Below are 19193 nucleotides of genomic sequence, written 5' to 3' on the forward strand. Positions count from 1 at the left end.
TGGCCTGAAGGACTGAAAAAGGGGAGTTCCAGCTGCCACCATCTGTTGTTCTCGCGGCAGTTATACCCTCATACTACTACTACTGCTACTGCTTATCATTTCTATAGCACTACTAGACGTACACAGTGCTGTACACTTGAACATGAAGAGACAGTCCCTGCTCGAACGAGCTTACAGTCTAATCAGGACAGACAAACAGGACAAATAAGGGATAAGGGAATTAATAAGGTGGGAAAGATAAAACATACAAGGGTATTATACAAGTGAATAGGGATTAGGAGTTAAAAGTGGCATCAAAAAGGTGGGCTTTTAGCCTAGATTTGAAGATGGCCAGAGATGGAGCTTGATGTACTGGATCAGGAAGTCTATTCTAGGCATATGGTGCAGCAAAATAAAAGGAATGGAGTCTGGAGTTGGCAATGGAAGAGAAGAATACAGATAAGAGAGATTTACCCAATGAATGGAGTTCTTGGGGAGGAATGTCTGGAGAGATAAGAGTGGAGAGGTACTGAGGAGTTGCAGAGTGAATGCACTTGTAAGTCAATAAGAGGAATTTGAGCTGTATGCGGAAATGGATAGGGAGCTAATGAAGTGACTTGAGGAGAGGACTAATATGAGCATAGAGACACTGGCGGAATATAAGTTGTGCAGCAGAATTTTGAACAGATTAAAGGGGAGAAAGATGGTTTAGTGGGAGACCTGTGAGAAGCAAGCTGCAATAGTCTAAGCGAGAGGTGATATGGGTTTTGGTAGTGTGCTCAGAAATGAAAGGACGAATTTTGGTGATGATATAGAGAAAGAAACAACAGGTTTTAGCTTTTTGTTGGATATGTGCAGAGAAAGAGAGAGAGGAGTCAAAGATGACGCCAAGGTTACAAGCTGATGAGACAGGGAGGATGAGATTGTTATCCACAGAGATAGAGAATGGGGGACGAGGAGAGGTGGGTTTAGGGGGAAAGACAAGAAGCTCAGTCTTGGTCATGTTTCGTTTCAGATGGCAGTGAGACATCCAGGCAGCAGTGTCAGACAGGCCGGCTGATACTTTGGCTTGGATTCCTGCTGAGATTTCTGTTGTGGAGAGGTAGATCTGGGTGTCATCAGCATAAAGGTGATACTGAAAACCATGGGATGAGATCAGAGTACCAAGGGAAGAAGTATAGATGGAAAAAAGAAGAGGTCCCAAGACAGAGCCCTGAGGTACACCAACTGATAGTGGGATAGAAGTGGAGGATCCGAGTATACACTAAAAGTGCAGTGGGAGAGATAAGAAGAAAACCAGGAAAGAACAGAGCAGAAATCCTAAAGTTTCTCTTCTTCATTTCATAGGCTCTGTAGAGTCTGCATATTTCTTTTACTGTTTCTCAGATGCTTGCTTTCTTCGATTCTAGTGGGGATGCCACCACACTTCCCCCCCCCCCCCCAAACCCACCAAAAATCCCCCAGCCCTATATCGCTGAGAGGTTTTTCCTCAGGGCCTGCTTTCACTGTCTGCCTTACTGTGCCCAGGGCAATATCTCTGCCTGGTGTAGGACTGCATGAGCCAGAGCTACCCAAGGTGGAGTTGAAGCATTTCTGATGGGGACTCCCATGTGGAGAATTCTGTATAATCTGCTCTTCTAATTCTCATTTTGGGAGGGCCTCAGCAGTGCCTAGGGGTTAGGGCAGCCAGCGTTCTCTCACCAAAGAAGGTTAGGAGGAATCAAGAACCTTTTGGGAGCTTGTGCCATTTGTATGATTGTCCAAATTTAGGGCTGGCTTCTGGTCATGAATTTAGAGTTTCAGCCATGGGCGCCAACTTTTGAGGGTGCCAAACACAGGTCAGATTGTTTCTTCTGGGCTGGCATCTGCAGATCTGGTTCCTATAGGTCCAGTCTCCACTAGACTACTCCAAAAGTGCTGTCCAGCAGGTTGAGTATAGTGTTGCTTCATCCCCTATGTGCATAAGCCTCCCAGGCCTCAGACAAGATCATGTGGTGTCTATAGCAGTGTTTCCCAAGACTGGTCCTGGAGTACCCCTTGCCAGTCAAGATTTCAGGATATCCAAAAGAGATTTGCATAACAGAGACAGTTTGTATGCAAAAAGGTTCATGAACATTCATTGTGGATATCCTGAAAACCTGACTGGCAAGGGCTACTCTAGGATTGGACTTGGGAAACACTTGTCTACAGGGTCAAGAATATGGGGCGCTGAATAGTTAGTGGCTCTTTAGTGTCCTCTGTTGTGCTGAATGAGGTGATTTATGGCAGTCCAGCCTGGTTTTTGGGCTTCCCCCTTGGGATGGTCCAATGGGGCTGTGTCCTCATGGCCCAGTTGCTAAGGATTATTTTAATCTTAGGGGGTCACCATCTTTTGTGGTCAAGCAGCTCACTCCTGGTAGAGGCATGAGTCTAACCTGTTCTGCCATGCTTGACTACATCTGTTCTCAAGGCTGTGTCCATGGTTTGCTGGGCTCAGTTTCTTTGCTTAGGCCCAAGAGGCTAGGTTAGACAGCTTAACAAGTTGTGGAATTGATCTCCAACAATGGCTGTATCCCTGTCCAGTCTCGGATCTCCATAGTACAGTTTTGGGCCCTTTGGGGTAGTCCTCCTCTGGGTTCCTGGTGCTTGCTGGAAGTGGAGGAGTATCAGTTTGGGTGGCTTTTGAGAAGTACAGGGAAACCAGGATCAGTTCTTCTGATGGTCTTGGGCACTGCTCTTACCTCACTGTGGCCTCAGGGGAGACATTGATTGCTGGCTTTCCAGGAAGCAGTAAGTTCCTGCCATACCGGAATCTAGCTGGAGCTACTTTGGCAACACTGTAAGATGGTGTTTTTTTTTTTTTCTTTTAAAGACAGAGCCTACGAATGAGGTCCACAGAAAACAGACGAGACAGGCTTATCAGGGAAGGTTGTTAATTCCTGAACAGTTCTACGTAGTTCACACGGTTGATTATGTATGAAAAATAATCCCTGTGTAAATGGGTTTTTTTTCTCCTTGATCAATGCACAGTACTTAGTAATCTGGCATCAATCTCTTGATCTTCCTAGCACCTTGTATTCTGCCATTTCTTCTTGCCACTCCATTTTCATGTTACTTAAATCTTCTAAATACCAAAAGCATAATGAGTATGAACAGAAAACATTACTAGTTTCATTGTTTGTTACCTGAAACTTCTGTTCTTTGTGCTCCAGCATGCAAGGAACAGGATGGAAGGGGTGTCGCTAGAGTGGGCAAAACAATGTAGAGAAGAGTTGATGATGTGCTTAGTCCAGCCTCTCCTTCCCTGTCATTTAGTGCTCATATGAATTGGAGTGTTTATGTATATATTATAAAATGCATGCATGTATGCCAGTTCTGCTCCTTGGAACGTCTGCATGCATATCGCACAAATAAGCAAGCTGTTTTCCTAACCTCTACTTTTATACATTTATATGCCAAAGTAATTTTATAAGTGTTGCCTGAGCATGTAAAAGGCTGCTGAACACCCCTGTCACTTATTAAAGCTCTTCCGCATATATAGCTCTTTACATGCATAAAAGGCCTTGTATAAAATAGCACAGCTATATACACATGTATAAGTATATATGATGACAAGGTAACACATGATTACTTATGTGCCTCACGTTTGCATTCCTGGGGCTATAATTTGGGCAGAGCAGAGGTAGAGTTGCAATGTACAAGTGTATTTCATTAAAATACATAAGTGCATAGATTGCACACACAAATTTATGCCAACTTTAGAGCAGGTGTAAACGTGTGCATCAGCATTTTCATCCTACCAGGCAGGGATGGTTCTAGTTGCTTTATTTGCAATTGCACTTATGTTGCTTATATAAAAAATAGACATAAAATAGGCGCCTTTTTGGATTTCTCACTTAGGTATCCTGTTGTGAAATCAGGCCCAAAATATCTGTTTCATATATTGTTTTGTTTTATTATAGTTGTCATGCTATTCCATTTATGTTTTTGTGTTAGTTTTGCTGTTCAAGCATATTGCACAGGAAAAAAAATATGAAATGAAGTTACTTTATTTAAAAAAACTGTAAAGTGAGAAGCTTTTTGAGAAACAGTATTTTTATGATATTCCAAATTAAGTTTTGGATTTCTTCATTAAAAGCTTTCTTGTCTTTCTTTTGCTGGAAGGATGATGAACTGGCAAACTGTTCACTGCCAGGAGAAATAATTTTCATCTCTTACTCAATATGTAACATTCAGCGCTGCCAGCTAGCATCTTTATGCCATATTTCTACACCAGTTCATAAAGCTGGAAAAACTACAGAAAACTAGTTCTTTTACTCATTCCTTCCTTACTAATATTGATTCAGTTCAAAATGTTTTAAATAATCAAACATTTATATTCATAATGTTTGATATTAGGTGACAATCTCCTGCATTGTATTTTTGACCTAAATGAAAATAACATTATGAACATTTTATATGTATATACATTTATAATTAGAGTTAGATTTAAAGACCATGCGTGTCTATTATAAACTCCTGATGTCCTAATACCGCTTTCAGGTCACAGGAAAAGGCAAAAGTCAACACTATCCTATATTCTATATAATAATCCTATATAATAATTTACACCTCTGTCTGGATGCCTGGGTTCGTAACACACTTCCCATTGGTCCGCCTTGGGGATGACATCACAGGGCGAACCAATGGGAAGTGAGAGGGAAGGGAAGCCAGTACCAGCCACCGGAGATCTCTCTCTCTGTCCCCTCGGAGTGCAACGACGACCTGGGAAGGGAAGCCAGCACCAGCCAGCGGAGGTCAGTACACAATCTCCCCCCCCCCCCCCGAGTTCCAGCCCCCTCCCCTCCAAGTTCAATGCCCCCCTACCTCCCTCCTTCCACTCCCGTCCCAGTTCCACGCCAACCTCTCCTCCGAATTCCACTGCCCCGCGCCTCTCTCCCTCTCTGTGCCCTCCGAGTGGAAGCAGGACATGTGCAGCTGCCCCTCCTGTTCGTAAGTGCAGGCTGTCTCTCCTCCGAGTTCCACCACCCTGCACCTCCCTCCCTCTCTCTCTGCCCTCCGACTGGAAGCAGGATGTATGCGGCTGCCCCTCCCCTTCGTAAGTGCCGGCTGTTATTTAAAACTTCTTACCACCTGGTCCATCGGCAACAGTGAAATTGAGCAGCTACAGCACGGCGCTTCACACTGCCTTCGCTTCTGTTTCAGCTCTGCCTCTGGTCCCACCCTTCCGCAAACAGGAAATGAGGGTGGGACCAGAGGCAGAGCTGAAACAGAAGCGAAGGCAATCTGAAGCGACGTGCCGTGCCAGCTCGACTTCACTGTTGATGGCGGACCACGAGGTAAGAAGTTTTAAATAACAGCCGGCACTTACGAAGGGGAGGGGCAGCCGCACACGTCCTGCTTCCACTCGGAGGGCACAGAGAGAGAGGGATACAAAGGCATTATAACATCCTCATTTTTGTTTTCCATTCCTTTCCTAATAATACCTAACATTCTATTTGCTTTCTTAGCCGCAGCAGCACACTGAGTGGAAGGTTTCAATGTATTATCAACGACGACACCTAGATCCCTTTCTTGGTCAGTGACTCCGAACGTGGAACCTTGCATGACGTAGCTATAATTCGGGTTCCTCTTTCTCACATGCATCACTTTGCACTTGCTCACATTAAACATCATCTGCCATTTAGACGCCCAGTCTCCCAGTCTCGTAAGGTCCTCTTGTAATTTTTCACAATCCTCCCGCGATTTAACGACTTTGAATAACTTTGTGTCATCAGCAAATTTAATTACCTCACTAGTTACTCCCATCTCTAGGTCATTTATAAATCTGTTAAAAAGCAGCGGTCCCAGCACAGACCCCTGGGGAACCCCACTAACTACCCTTCTCCATTGAGAATACTGACCATTTAACCCTACTCTCTGTTTCCTATCTTTTAACCAGTTTTTAATCCACAATAGAACACTACCTCCTATCCCATGACTCTCCAATTTTCTCTGGAGTCTTTCATGAGGTACTTTGTCAAACGCCTTCTGAAAATCCAGACACACAATATCAACCAGCTTTTATTCACATGTTTGTTCACCCCTTCAAAGAAATGCAGTAGATCGATGAGGCAAGATTCCCCTTCACTAAATCCATGTTGACTTTGTTTTATTAATCCATGCTTTTGAATATGTTCTGTAATTTTGTTCTTAATAATAGTCTCTACCATTTTGCCCGGCACCGACGTCAGACTCACTGGTCTATAATTTCCCGGATCTCCTCTGGAACCTTTTTAAAAAATTGGCGTTATATTGGCCACCTTCCAATCTTCTGGTACCACGCTTGATTTTAAGGATAAATTACATATTACTAACAATAGCTCCGCAAACTCATTTTTCAATTCTATCAGTACTCTGGGATGAATACCATCCGGTCTAGGAGATTTGCTACTCTTCAGTTTTTAGAACTGCCCCATTACATCCTCCAGGTTTACAGAGAATTCATTAAATTTCTCCGACTCATCAGCTTCAAATACCATTTCCGGCACCGGTATCCCACCCAAATCTTCCTCATTCAAGACCAATGCAAAGAATTCATTTAATCTGTCCGCTACTGCTTTGTCTTCTCTGATCACCCCTTTTACTCCTCGGTCATCTAGCGGTCCAGCCGATTCTTTTGCCAGCTTCCTGCTTTTAATATACCTAATAAAAATTTTGCTATGTGTTTTTGCCTCTAACGCAATCTTTTTTTCAAAGTTCCTCTTAGCCTTCCTTATCAGCGCTTTGCATTTGACTTGACATTCCTTCTGCTTTTTCTTATTATTTTCAGTCGGTTCCTTCCATTTTCTGAAGGATTTTCTTTTAGCTCTAATAGCTTCCTTCACCTCACTTTTTAACCACGCCGGCTGTCGTTTGGTCTTCCGTCCTCCTTTTTAATACACTGAATATATTTGGCCTGGGCTTCCAGGATGGTGTTTTTGAATTGCATCCACACCTGATGTAAAGTTTTGACCCTCGCAGTCACTCCTCTAAGTTTTTTTTTTTTTTCACCGTTCTTCTCATTTTATCATAGTCTCCTTTTTTAATTAAACACTAACGTATTTGATTTCCTATGTATACTTACTTCAAAGCTAATATCAAATCCGCTCATATTATGATCACTGTTATCAAGCGGCCCCAGCACCATTACCTCCTGCACCAGATCATGTGCTCCACTAAGGACTAGGTCTAGAATTTTTCCTTCTCTCGTCGGCTCCTGTACCAGCTGCTCCATAAAGCTGTCCTTGATTTCATCAAGGAATTTTACCTCCCTAGTGTGCCCGATGTTACTTTTACCCAGCCTATATTGGGGTAATTGAAATCATCCATTATTATTATGTTGCCCAGTTTGTTTGCGTCCCTAATTTCCTTTAACGTTTCAGCATCAGCCTGTTTATCCTGGCCAGGCGGACAGTAGTACACTCCTATCACTATCCTTTTCCCCTTTACACATGGAATTTCAATCCACAGTGATTCCAAGAAGTGTTTTTTTTCCTGCAGAATTTTCAATCTATTTGATTCAAGGCTCTCGTTAATATACAGTGCTACCCCTCCACCAATTCGATCCACCCTGTCATTACGATATATTTTGTACCCCAGTATGACAGTGTCCCACTGGTTATCCTCCTTCCACCAGGTTTCAGAGATGCATATTATATCTAATTTTTCATTTAGTGCAATATATTCTAACTCTCCCATCTTATTTCTTAGGCTCCTGGCATTCGCATATAGACATTTCAAAGTATGTTTGCTGTTCCTATTTACATCATGCTTAGTACTTGACAATATTATTTTGCAATCTTTTGTCAGATTTTTATTTAAGGACACCTGATCTACTATGGTCTCTTTTGCAAACTCACTATCAGGATACCCTATCTTCTCTGTTTTGGTGATATCTTTGAAAGATACCTTATCCCGAACCATCTAACCTCTCCCTCTCGACCCTCTTCACACCCATTCAGTCTTTTAAAATGCAACTCGATAAAAACTTAAAATGTAATTTTGTTATTCCTCTCCTCCCCCATCCACCCTCTTATAATGTAATTTCTCACCTCTCTAACCAAATTGTAAGCCACATCGAGCCAAACATGTTTGAAAAATGAGGGATATAAATACTGCTACAAATAAAAATAAATTAATCAGAGTTTGGTCAATTTTTTGTGTGTTTAATCTCTTTTATTATTTTTTTACATTTATATCATAACCTAAATGTTAGAAATACATGAAAACTTTTACATAAAAATAATTCAAAATTATTTTAGAAATTTCCCCTTAATTTAATCCACTATATATTGATCCAAGTACTAGGGAAAAAAATAGAAAAAAATCTTACAATATATTATCATTGAAGCGATAGGGAGCTGACTAAAACTCGCAACCGAATACAGCGTAATTATCCAGTTGAAGCTTCCAAGGAAACCTTTGCCCTTTCTTTAGAGGTAATAAATTCTAGCAATTTTGGGGGGGGGGGGGGGGTTAAAGAAACCATAATTAATCTTTTCAAGAGACACAAGACACCTGCAAGGAAATTTTAACGCAAACAAACCTCCTAAGTTGAGGACTCTTGGTTTATATTCCAAGAATTCTCGCCTTCTTTTTTGTGTATCCCTTGCTAAATCAGGAGAAATTAGAATTTTAGCCCCCAAAAATAGCTCATTAATGTGACGAAAATAAGAACGCAAAATGTTATTTCTGTCCGTCTCTAAGGCAAAAGTCACTAAGAGAGTAGTTCTTTCCGTTACAACATCTAAGGAACTTTCCAGGAAGTTAGTTAAGTTTGTATCACCCTGTGGTTGTTCATTAGAAGGTCTTGAAATCCCCGTTATATATTGGGTCCTAACTATGGACGGATAGCCCTCAGCTGGAATCCGCAATATTTCCCCAAAGTAATTCTTAAGCATATCTAATGCAGGTATTAAAGGTGATTTTGGAAAATTCAAAAATCTCATATTTCTCCATCCTTGATTTTCCAGATATTCCATCTTATGAGTCTGAGTATCTCTCTCTTTTATAAGTGTAGAGGTAACACTTGTCAGTTGTACCACTTCTCTTTCTAATTTCTCAGTTTTTATCCTTTGATCATGAACATTTTCAGACAGATTCTGATTCAATTGCTTAACTTCTGTAATCTCGCCTGTAAGGGAGCAATATAATATAGAAAGAGTTAAGTTCAAACCTTGGATTGCATCCCAGATCGATTCCATCGTTACCACAGCTGGTCTCATCAAAACTTCGTTCGTGGTTGCAGAGCCCTGAACGGGAGTAGAGGAAAGCTGAACCTCCTGCATTTCCTCTGCTGATATTCTCCCCAGGAATGAAGGGCAAGCGGGACCTCCTCTCTACAAATGAGAGCTGACCCATTCCTGGTGTCCCCGTTTGTTGTGAGCCAGCCGCCCCAGTACTGTTTCCAGGTCACGGAGGAGCTGTGATTGAGGGAGGGCTCAAAGACACTCCCTCTATGCTGCGGTCCACTTCAAAAGACGCAGAATCCATCGAGGCAAGCGTCTGCTCTCCCAGCGTTTTCAGCCCAAAATTCTCCATTGTTGTTTGGTGCGAAGCTGGGACCCCAGCCAGACTTGAGGAAGTAAGTGTCTTAGCTTTCCCCTTTCTTTTCCCCATCCTCAGACAGGGGAAAAACTCTTAGCAACAAACTCCTTGGACGAAAATTCAAGAGCCTCTAAACGCAGTACCGCTTCAGGTGCCATCCTGGACCATTTTAAATAATGTATTTCACAAATAGTTTCAGAATAATCACTCTAGCAATTTGTTTCCATTCTTTTTATGTACATTTTACTTTATCACAGAAGGAATGTGGAGCGCTGTGCATTTCCTGTTCTGACATTGTGTAATATGGCCCACTAGGGGTAGTGCTGACATTCTGTGTATAAAGGTTGCCCTCTTCTTCTGTAGTGCATACATTACTGACATTGATAGACAAATCTGTAGTAACATGTAGATGCAAAATAAAGGGTAATAACTTTATATAACTGTCTCTGAACAGCATGGAAACTGCCAAAATAGCTTGGAGAGTTGTGATAAATTTCCTTTGCAATATTCTGTACCTAGAAAGAGAATACTTCTAATGAGATGCATTTTTCTTTCAGTTCACAACTGGACGCAGGAGGAGACATTGCAGTGGTTGATTGAATTCGTTGAACTCCCACAATATGAGAGTAATTTTAAGGAAAACAATGTCAAAGGACCAACTCTTCCCAGGTGATTTTTTTTTTTTGTCTTGTGCATAAGAAACAATTTTTTTTCACTTGAGTTACAGGGCTTCTTATCTTTTGCTGGTTGACCAAGGCAAGTAAACCGTAGGTTCATAATCATCTTGCCACTTGGAATGGGGAGTAAGGTAAAGAGAGCCCTTTGCGGAATTTGGGTCTAAAAGTTAAAGTTTCTATTTGCAATTGTTGGTAGAATGAGAGTCCAGGAGATGCAATCTTTATTAGTCGAATGCCTCCAACATGAGCAAGTCTTTTGGGCATATTTGTGGTACATCCTGAAGCTATTTGGGTTTGGGATCACATCAAATATTGAATTATAATCTTACAACAAGGATATATTTAAGAAGAATTCCCACTGCAAAGAGGTACAAAGCAAGGCTGCCCCTTATCCCCAGGTCCTTGTTTTAAGCTTAGAGCTACTAGTTTGAAAAATATTGATACAGGGGTTATAAGTGCTGTGACAAATCTTGGGCTCCGGTTTGCTGCGAGTACTCCCAGTATAGTAATTCCCTTGACTCCAAGTCAAGGCCATAAACTGATCTGGTCCTGGTTTTCCACTTTTATTCATGCCCATAAGCACATAACTAATTTCAGCAAAGTTCAATACCACCATGGCTCAAATAATCAAAAGCAGGAATGAACTAAATAGTCACTGTGGGGGGTGAGAGCTCCCTATTCTGCCAACATGCACATTCAAAATAAAGGGTTCTCTAGAACCACAGTTACTCTAGAGAACCCTTTATTTTGAATGTGCATGTTGGTCAAATAATCAAAAGTCCATAACTAGGGTCCTTTCACCTTGACCCTTCCTTCAAAGATTATAGTTCAGGTTTCATAATTCAGAACAGTCTTTGATTATGTTGCTTGCCCCCTTACTAAGGAGCAGGCAGCTCACTTCCTATTGTACAGCCATACTCCTTTCTGAGAGGCCTATCACAGCTGCTTTTTTAGTACCTTGCGGTTCTCATTTTGCAAGCTTCCCCTTTCATATCTCCTTCACCTCCAGCAGTGCCCCTGCTTTTACAGTCCATGGCCACAGGCTCAGGAAGGAGCTCCCTCTTAGGTTTCTCTCAGGTTCTCCCTGGTTGCTCAGCTTGATTTCAGGTGGGCAGGGAATGACCAGTGAGGAGGCATTGCATATATGTTTTGTTTTTTGGTTTTTTTTTACCTAAGGGAACAGGGCTTCATCCTTTGGACTCCCCCTGGCTGCCAAATGGGGTAGTTTCACCACTATCTCAGAGAGGATAGCCCTGACTCATTTCCTGAGGGCGTTCTGATACATCCTTCTCTCTGTTTAGTTCCATGGTGGGGCGTCTTGTTCCTAGGGGCTGTTCTACTGTGTCTCAGCCCTCTAGAGGAACTCTTTGGAACTACCTCATGCACATTCCATTCCCTCACCAAAGGGCAGCTTCAGATCCCTTCCTATAAGGCAGCGCCACCCCAGGTTTTCCTCAACACCGCCTTTTCTGAGCTGGTGATCCCAATGCCTTCTGGGTCCTGTAGTTGACTTTTTCTCACTACCATGACAAGCCCTGGCTTCTGCATTGTCACAATGCAGTAGGAGTAAAGAGAGCATTTGTTGCCTGTAATCTTTTGGTCACCTTGGCTGATCGCCAACAGTATCTCCCTAAATTATTAGGGGCATTGGAGGCATTTTGGGTCCTTTTTAGATCACAAACTCCCCCTTTTACTAAACCATACTAGTGATCCCCAGCGCGGCAATGCCAACAAAAGCCCATTCACTTTGAATGGATGGACCATGCAGGAATGGCTGATGCGGTTTGGTAAAAAAGGCCCAAAGTCAGTTGGGATAAATCTGTAGCCTTTGATCTGTCAAGGTCTTTAAAAGATAATTAAGAGCAGAGTTTCTTTCTACTGAAACAGGAGCCTAGATCCCTTGAATATCTGAGTGTACTTGTACTATAAGCAACTTTGTGAATCTTTTTTTTTAATTTTATTTTATTGGCTCATGATAGACCACTCTTCAATAATAAACATCAAGGCAGTGTACAATCCAGGATTATAGCAGTACACAAATCAAAACAATTTAAAATCAAACAGACAGGTAAGTAAGTAAAGGGTAAGACCACATTTTCTTAAAAAAAAAAAAACATAATCAGAAACCCACATTACTGTGAAGAACAAAGCTGTGGGTATGGTATTCCATAGTTAAAGATAATCAGAAAAAGCTTGTGAAAAAAGCCAGGTTTTCTAGCCCTCTTTAAATTTCCTGTAGATGCTCTCTAGGCATAGTTCAGGAGGGAGAGCATTCCACAACAGTAATGCTGAGATTGAGAAGAACATTGAATAAATGGGAGGGTCAGTTCCCTTTTAATTCAATAAATGATTGAAATATAAGATTAAAATAAATAAATACCCACCTCCTGTTTGGTACAATTAATTTACTAAAGATGACTATTCATCCTAAGTGGTTCTGTCTTTTACCATTAATGATAACACAATAGGTTATAACAAAAAAAACACACACACACACAATGAAAAGGAATATTATTTCATGTTTTCTTTAGAAGGGTGAAGTGATGTGTTAGCTGTGCTAGTCCACTTTTAAAGGTAATAAATCGAAATTAAACAAAACATAGAAAAGAAAATAAGATGATACCTTCCAACTCAAACTGAATAGTGATAAAACCAAACTACTGGTGCTATCAAGCCTGCAAAACCCTACTTCCAACCAAAGACTAACAATAAACCAAATAACATACCCTATTGAATCTCTACTAAAAATATTAGGAATCTTTGGAAAAACAGGTAGCAGAAGTGACAGCAAAGTGCTTTAAAACCCTATGGAAACTGAGACGGATTAGACTATTTCCTAGACATGCATTCTGCCTCATAGTACAATCTCTGATATTACCACAACTAGACTACTGTAACGTGGCATACATAGGATGCAAAGAAGGCATGCTAAAATCACTACAGACAGTCCAAAACACGGCAGCGTGACTAATATACAGAAAGTCAAAATATGTTAGAGTAACACCACTTGCTTGGAATGCTGCACTGGCTACCAATTAAAGCCAGACTGTTAAAACAAGCACACTTTATCTTCAAAACATGGCTCCTGATAATATGCTAGACCTGATTGACTTGGTGCCAAGAAACGCAAACCCAAGAATTACTTATTACTACATCTACCCAATTGCAGCAACATTCTCTACAAATCAATCTACATAGCTGGGTTCAACTACCTAGGGTCAAAATGGTGGAACTCAATCCACAAGACCAGAAGAAGCATCAATAATTACCTCCAATTTTTTTTGTTACATTTGTACCCCGTGCTTTCCCACTCATAGCAGGCTCAATGCGGCTTACATTGGGCAATGGAGGGTTAAGTGACTTGCCCAGAGTCACAAGGAGCTGCCTGTGCCTGAAGTGGGAATTGAACTCAGTTCCTCAGTTCCCCAGGACCAAGGTCCACCACCCTAACCACTAGGCCACCAATTCAGAAAGGAGCTGAAAACATATCTTTTCAAGAAAGCTTATGACTAATCTCATATGCCACTGAGAATTCATCAGTGCCAAACGTCCTGACCCAACCTAACCCCTCTACTAATTTGTAACCCCAAACCCAATGTCTGTAAGCCACATTGAACCAAAACTTGTGTTTGGATAACTGTAGGATATAAGACTGTATAAAATAAATAATGCCTTTGTATCGCTCCACGGTGTGACCGCATCTCAAATACTGTGTGCAATTCTGATCATCGCATCTCAAAAAAGATATAGCAGAATTAGAAAAGGTACAGAGAAGGGCGACGAAAATGTAAAAGGGGATGGGACGACTTCCCTATGAGGAAAGGCTAAAGCTGCTAGGGCTCTTCAGCGTGGAGATGATACAGCTGAGGGGGAGATATAATAGAGGTTTATAAAATACCGAGTGAAGTGGAACGGGTAGACATGAATTGCTTGTTTACTCTTTCTAAAAATGCTAAGACCAGGGTGTATGCGATGAAACTGCTAGCTTAGCAGGGTTTAAAAATGGTTTGGATAATTTCATAAAAGGGAATTCCATAAGCCATTATTAAGATGAACTTGGGAAAATCCACAGCTTAATTCTAAGATAAGCAGCATAAAATCTGTTTTACTATTTTGGAATCTTGCCAGGTATTTGTGACCTGAATTGGCCACTGTTGTAAACAGGGATACTGGGCTTGATGGACTTTCGGTGTGTCCCAGTATGGTAACACTTATGTTCTTAACTATACATATAGTATGCTTGATAGGGGCTTCTAGATATACTTGCCACCTGGACATTATACTGAACTTGGAGCTACTACTATAGCACTACTAGACTCACGCAGTGCTCTACACATTATATGCAGGTACTTTCTCTGTCCCTAGTGGGTTCTCAATCTAAGGTGTCTTTTTGTACCTGGGGCAATGGAGGGTTAAGTAAATTGCCCAGGGTCACAAGGAGCTGCAGTGGGAATTGAACCAAGTTCACAAAAGATATAAATGTGCAGTGAATACTAGTGTAAAATTCTGGTAAATCAATACTAACAATAAAATATACTAGTTAATGCCAAGGTTAAAGCAAAGTAATAATTTATTTAAAGGAGAAAGAGACCTCAGAATCCAATCAGATAACAATCCTTGGTTACAAATGGCTAAAATATAAGCCGGTATTTTGTTTCTATCATCGGGCTCAAAAACTCCTTTTTTTTGTTTGTGTATTTCTGTGCAAACATTTACTGTGCATTAAACAAAATTTATATATATATATATATATATATATATATATATATATATATATATATATATATATATATATAAAATCTTAGATTCTTAACTACTACTACTTAACATTTCTAGAGCGCTACTAGGGTTACGCAGCACTGTACAATTTAACAAAGAAGGACGGTCCCTGCTCAGATGAGCTTACAATCTAAACGGTGATGTGAAGCGCTCAAATCACTTATTGCATTAATAAATCAGCACTTATCTTCATGGGGCCATATTTCACCCGTGTTGTGGCTTCCTCAGGAACTCGTGCTGCTGTTTTTCACCGTCATAGGTTTTCAGTGATCAAAGTTTCTTTCAAAATGGCACTGGTATTAACTAGTGTACCTTATTGTTAGAATTGAACCAAGTTCTCCAGGATTTCAGCTCATTGCACTAACCATTAGGCTACTCCTTCACTACACTCAGAAGAAACAAACAATTCTTATTTTGGATAATCAGGTTTAAAATACATTTAAGCCTTGAAACTGCTTTTATGAACAGTTTTTAACAGCAGAGGTAGCAATGTCTGTCTTGACCAGTAAGGCATGATGTCTTTCTCTTCCATGTGGCTCTGCCTGCTGTTGGAATTTTGAGGATAAAGCATACACAAGATCCCACATGCAGCTAGAGCATCATACAACATTGTGCTCTTGGCTGGTTGTCTGGAGCAGAAATGTAGTTGCTTTTTTATTCTCATTGAGTACAAAGAGATCTAAACTCATTCCCCATTTTTGAACCAGTTAGTTTATTATTCTGGAATCCATAGATCATTTTTTTTTTGTTATATTTGTACCCCGCACTTTCCCACTCATGGCAGGCTCAATGCGGCTTACATATTGTATACACATTTGTATTGTTGTATCACTATAACTGATCTCACACTCTCAGATGCAGAAATGGCGTTTGGAAATGCTGTTGCATTTTTGTTCTTTCTTGGCAGAGAGAGAACAATTTCATATTTCCCCCTTTGGCTGTGTAATATATTGCCACTTAATTTTCTGTTTATACTAAACAGTCCTGTATTTATGTTGAATGGTAAAAACATTTAGTTCATTTGAGGATTGCGTCACTCACTGATTGGTATACAAGCACTGTTCTTTCTGACAAATATCCTTGTGTGTATTAGGATGGGAAGCCAATCTCCAGTCCTGTGTTAAACATTCATTCTGATAATACATTGATGCTGAGGCAGTTTTATAAGTCAAGATGGCCACCAATTAAATGTTCCTATTGAGTTAGTGGCCTGCCCCTTTAGGAAAAAAGGCTGTGTGAACTGATTCCTTTGAAATTTTAGCTCTCACTGAGGTCACCTCACATGGAACTAGGGAAAGGGAACAACATGAACCACAGTAGCCATTTGCACAAATCTTCATATTTGTCCTTATTACAAAGGTACCATAAGAACATAAGAGTAGCCATACTGGGTCAGACCAATGGTCTATCTAGCCCAGTATCCTGTTTCCAACAGTGGTCAAGCCAGGTCACAAGTACCTGGCAGAAACCCATATCGTGGCAACATTCCATGCTACCAATCCCAGGGCAAGGCAAGCAGTGGCTTCCCCATGTCGGTCTCAATAGCAGACTATGGACTTTTCCTCTAGCAGCTTGTGCAAACCCAGATGCACTAACCACTGTTACTACATCCTCCAGCAAAGAGTTCCAGAGCTTAACTATTCGTTGAGTGAAAAAATATTTCCTCCTATTTGTTTTTAAAGTATTTCCATGCTACTTCCTTGATTGTTCCCTGGTCTTTGTACTTTTGGAATGAGTAAAAAAAAAATTGATGTACTTCTACTCGTTCTGCACCACTCAGGGTTTTGTAGACTTCAATCATATCTCCTCTCATCCATCTCTTTTCCTTTTTATTTATTTATTTATTTATTCATTTATTTCAATATATCATCATAATACGTGAGTATGCAATCGGCATTTATACAAAAGGCAAAAAAGAAAAAAAAGGAAATATCATTAACAGCCTTTCTGTCCACAAGTTTAGGAAATTTGGAATCCAAGAATTAGAATTTAAAAATAAAACATATAGCAATAATTACGAACTAATGGTTGCAACCTCTGGATCAGACCCCAGCCTGCATTTAGGGGGAGGGCACACAACATTCAATTCCACTCTAGCATCTAGAAATTCATTTAACTGTTTTGGGTCTACAAATTGAAACTGTTTACCCTCAAGCATTACATTACAATAACAAGGAAAACGTAATATGAAAGTTGCTCCCAGTGCCACCACCCTAGGGCGGAGTTCCAGAAAGGCCCTCCGTCTCATCTGTGTAGGCCTTGAGAGATCAGGAAAAATACGAATTTTTGAGCCCAAAAACAGATTTTCTAAGTGTCTCAAGGAAAGCCTTAATACGGCATTCCTATCAGGCTCCAGCACAAAAGTAACAAGCAGAGTCAACCTCTGAGTAATTATCTCCAATGAACTTTCAAGGAAAGAAGTAAGATCCATTCCTTCCCCTGCTATCGGGGGATTTTCTTCCACCACTGCACCACTCCTGATGTAATAAGCCCGAGTAAGGGGAGACAGTGAGTCCTTATCCATTCCAAGAATATCAATCATATATTTTTTAACCATATCCAAAGGGGAAATTAAAGGCGATTTGGGAAAGTTAAGAAACCTGAGGTTAAGTCTTCTAGCCTGGTTTTCCAGGTACTCCAATCTTTTATGTAGGAAATTGTTATCCTTAACCAAAGCCGTTTCTACAGATCCCATTTCTTGAATTTTAATATTCACAGTCTCCAAATCTAAGGTTTGCTGTGCAGTTTTTTGCGCCTGAAGCAGGGCAGCTTCAGAAAGAGTCTTTATGTCAGAAGTATTCATTTTTAAAGTAGTTTGCATAGAAGTGTGAATGCTGTAAACCATGTCCCATAGTGATTCTAATGTCACAGTTGCTGGTCTATTCACACCACTAATGACTGGAGAAGAGTGAGGTTGATCTTCAACACGAGCAAGTTTAGAAACTATGTCCTGGGGCAATACCTTTGAAGCTGATTGTAACAATAGCTCTCGGCGTTGAGATTCAGCCTCTGTTACTGCAGACACTCCCTCAAACAGATCGAGCTGAGTCCCTTCCGCTTCCTTCTCTGTTAGAGCTGCCAGCAACTCCCCTCCAGGCTGGGGTGGAGCAACTCGTTCCATGGGGCTCAGGGAAGCCCCGTTTCCATTCTCAATCGACGCCGAATTGCCGAGAGTTGCAGAGGGGGTCGTAAAGCCCTGAGGACCCGGTTGCTGTCTGAAAAATTGCAAAGTTGTCTGCCTCGTCGCCGAAGAAGTCACAGGAGCTGAGGGATGTTCCTTCACTTTTCCCCTTCGTTTCCCCATATTTGATGAGGCGATGGAGGCACCGAGGAGGACCTACAAACAGAGCAACTTCCAGGAGCTAACACAGGTGCGTCCATTCACAGCGCCATCTTGGATTCTCTACTCATCCATCTCTTTTCCAAGCTGAAGAGCCCTAACCTCTTTAGCCTTTCCTCAAATGAGAGGAGTTCCATCTCCTTTATCATTTTGGTTGCTTTTCTTATCTTTTTTTGAGATACAGTGACCAGAACTGAACGCAGTACTCAAGGTGAGGTCGCACCGTGGAGTGATACAGAGGCATTATATTATTTTCGGTCTTATTCACCATCGCTTTCCTAATAATTCCTAGCATTCTGTTTGCTTTTTTGGCCATTGCCACACATTGAGTAGAAGATTTCAGTGTGTTATACAAGTGGGCCAAAATAGCCCTCCATTTTTGGGAACTATAGAATATATGGAGTAACGGCCTTGTCTATGCACCTCCATGGGTACTGATTTGACAACGTCCAACTTGAGGTAAGATAAGGTCTCCTTTACTGCCATTCACTTGACAGCAAATCACAGTACGACACCATAAAGACATGTTTATGTTTATTTACAATGCTTATTACCAAAATTTTGGACTAACCAAATCTAAATGACGTACAAAACCCCATAAAATTAATTAAAAAAAAAATCCCCCTCCCACCTCCTCCCTCCGCTCTGAACCCCCCCCCCCCCCCCCCCCCCAGTCTCCCAGAGCTCAACCGTCCTAAAGTCGTTCAAGACATTGTTGAAGTCGATTCCACCCCCCTTTACGTCGTAGTATTCCATCCCTACAATATGCTGTAAGGTGTTCCATAGTTATTAATTGTCCCACTTTGCATTTCCAGTCACCCAATGTCGGGGGATCTATTGATTTCCAGCTCTGCGCTATAAGACATTTAGCT

At 41.1% G+C, this 19193-nt stretch overlaps 1 protein-coding gene across 1 annotated transcript in view; it reads left to right on the top strand.

Annotated features, from left to right (window-relative positions):
- STIM2 (stromal interaction molecule 2) overlaps window positions 1-19193 on the top strand; it is a 214865-nt gene that overhangs the window by 135693 nt on the left and 59979 nt on the right. The window contains exon 4 of the mRNA XM_030191262.1: window positions 10083-10194. Within this exon, the coding sequence (XP_030047122.1) occupies window positions 10083-10194 (112 nt within the window). The remainder of the gene's footprint in view (window positions 1-10082; window positions 10195-19193) is intronic.

This window comes from Microcaecilia unicolor, chromosome 2, assembly GCF_901765095.1.
Source record: "Microcaecilia unicolor chromosome 2, aMicUni1.1, whole genome shotgun sequence".
NCBI classification, from domain to species: domain Eukaryota; kingdom Metazoa; phylum Chordata; class Amphibia; order Gymnophiona; family Siphonopidae; genus Microcaecilia; species Microcaecilia unicolor.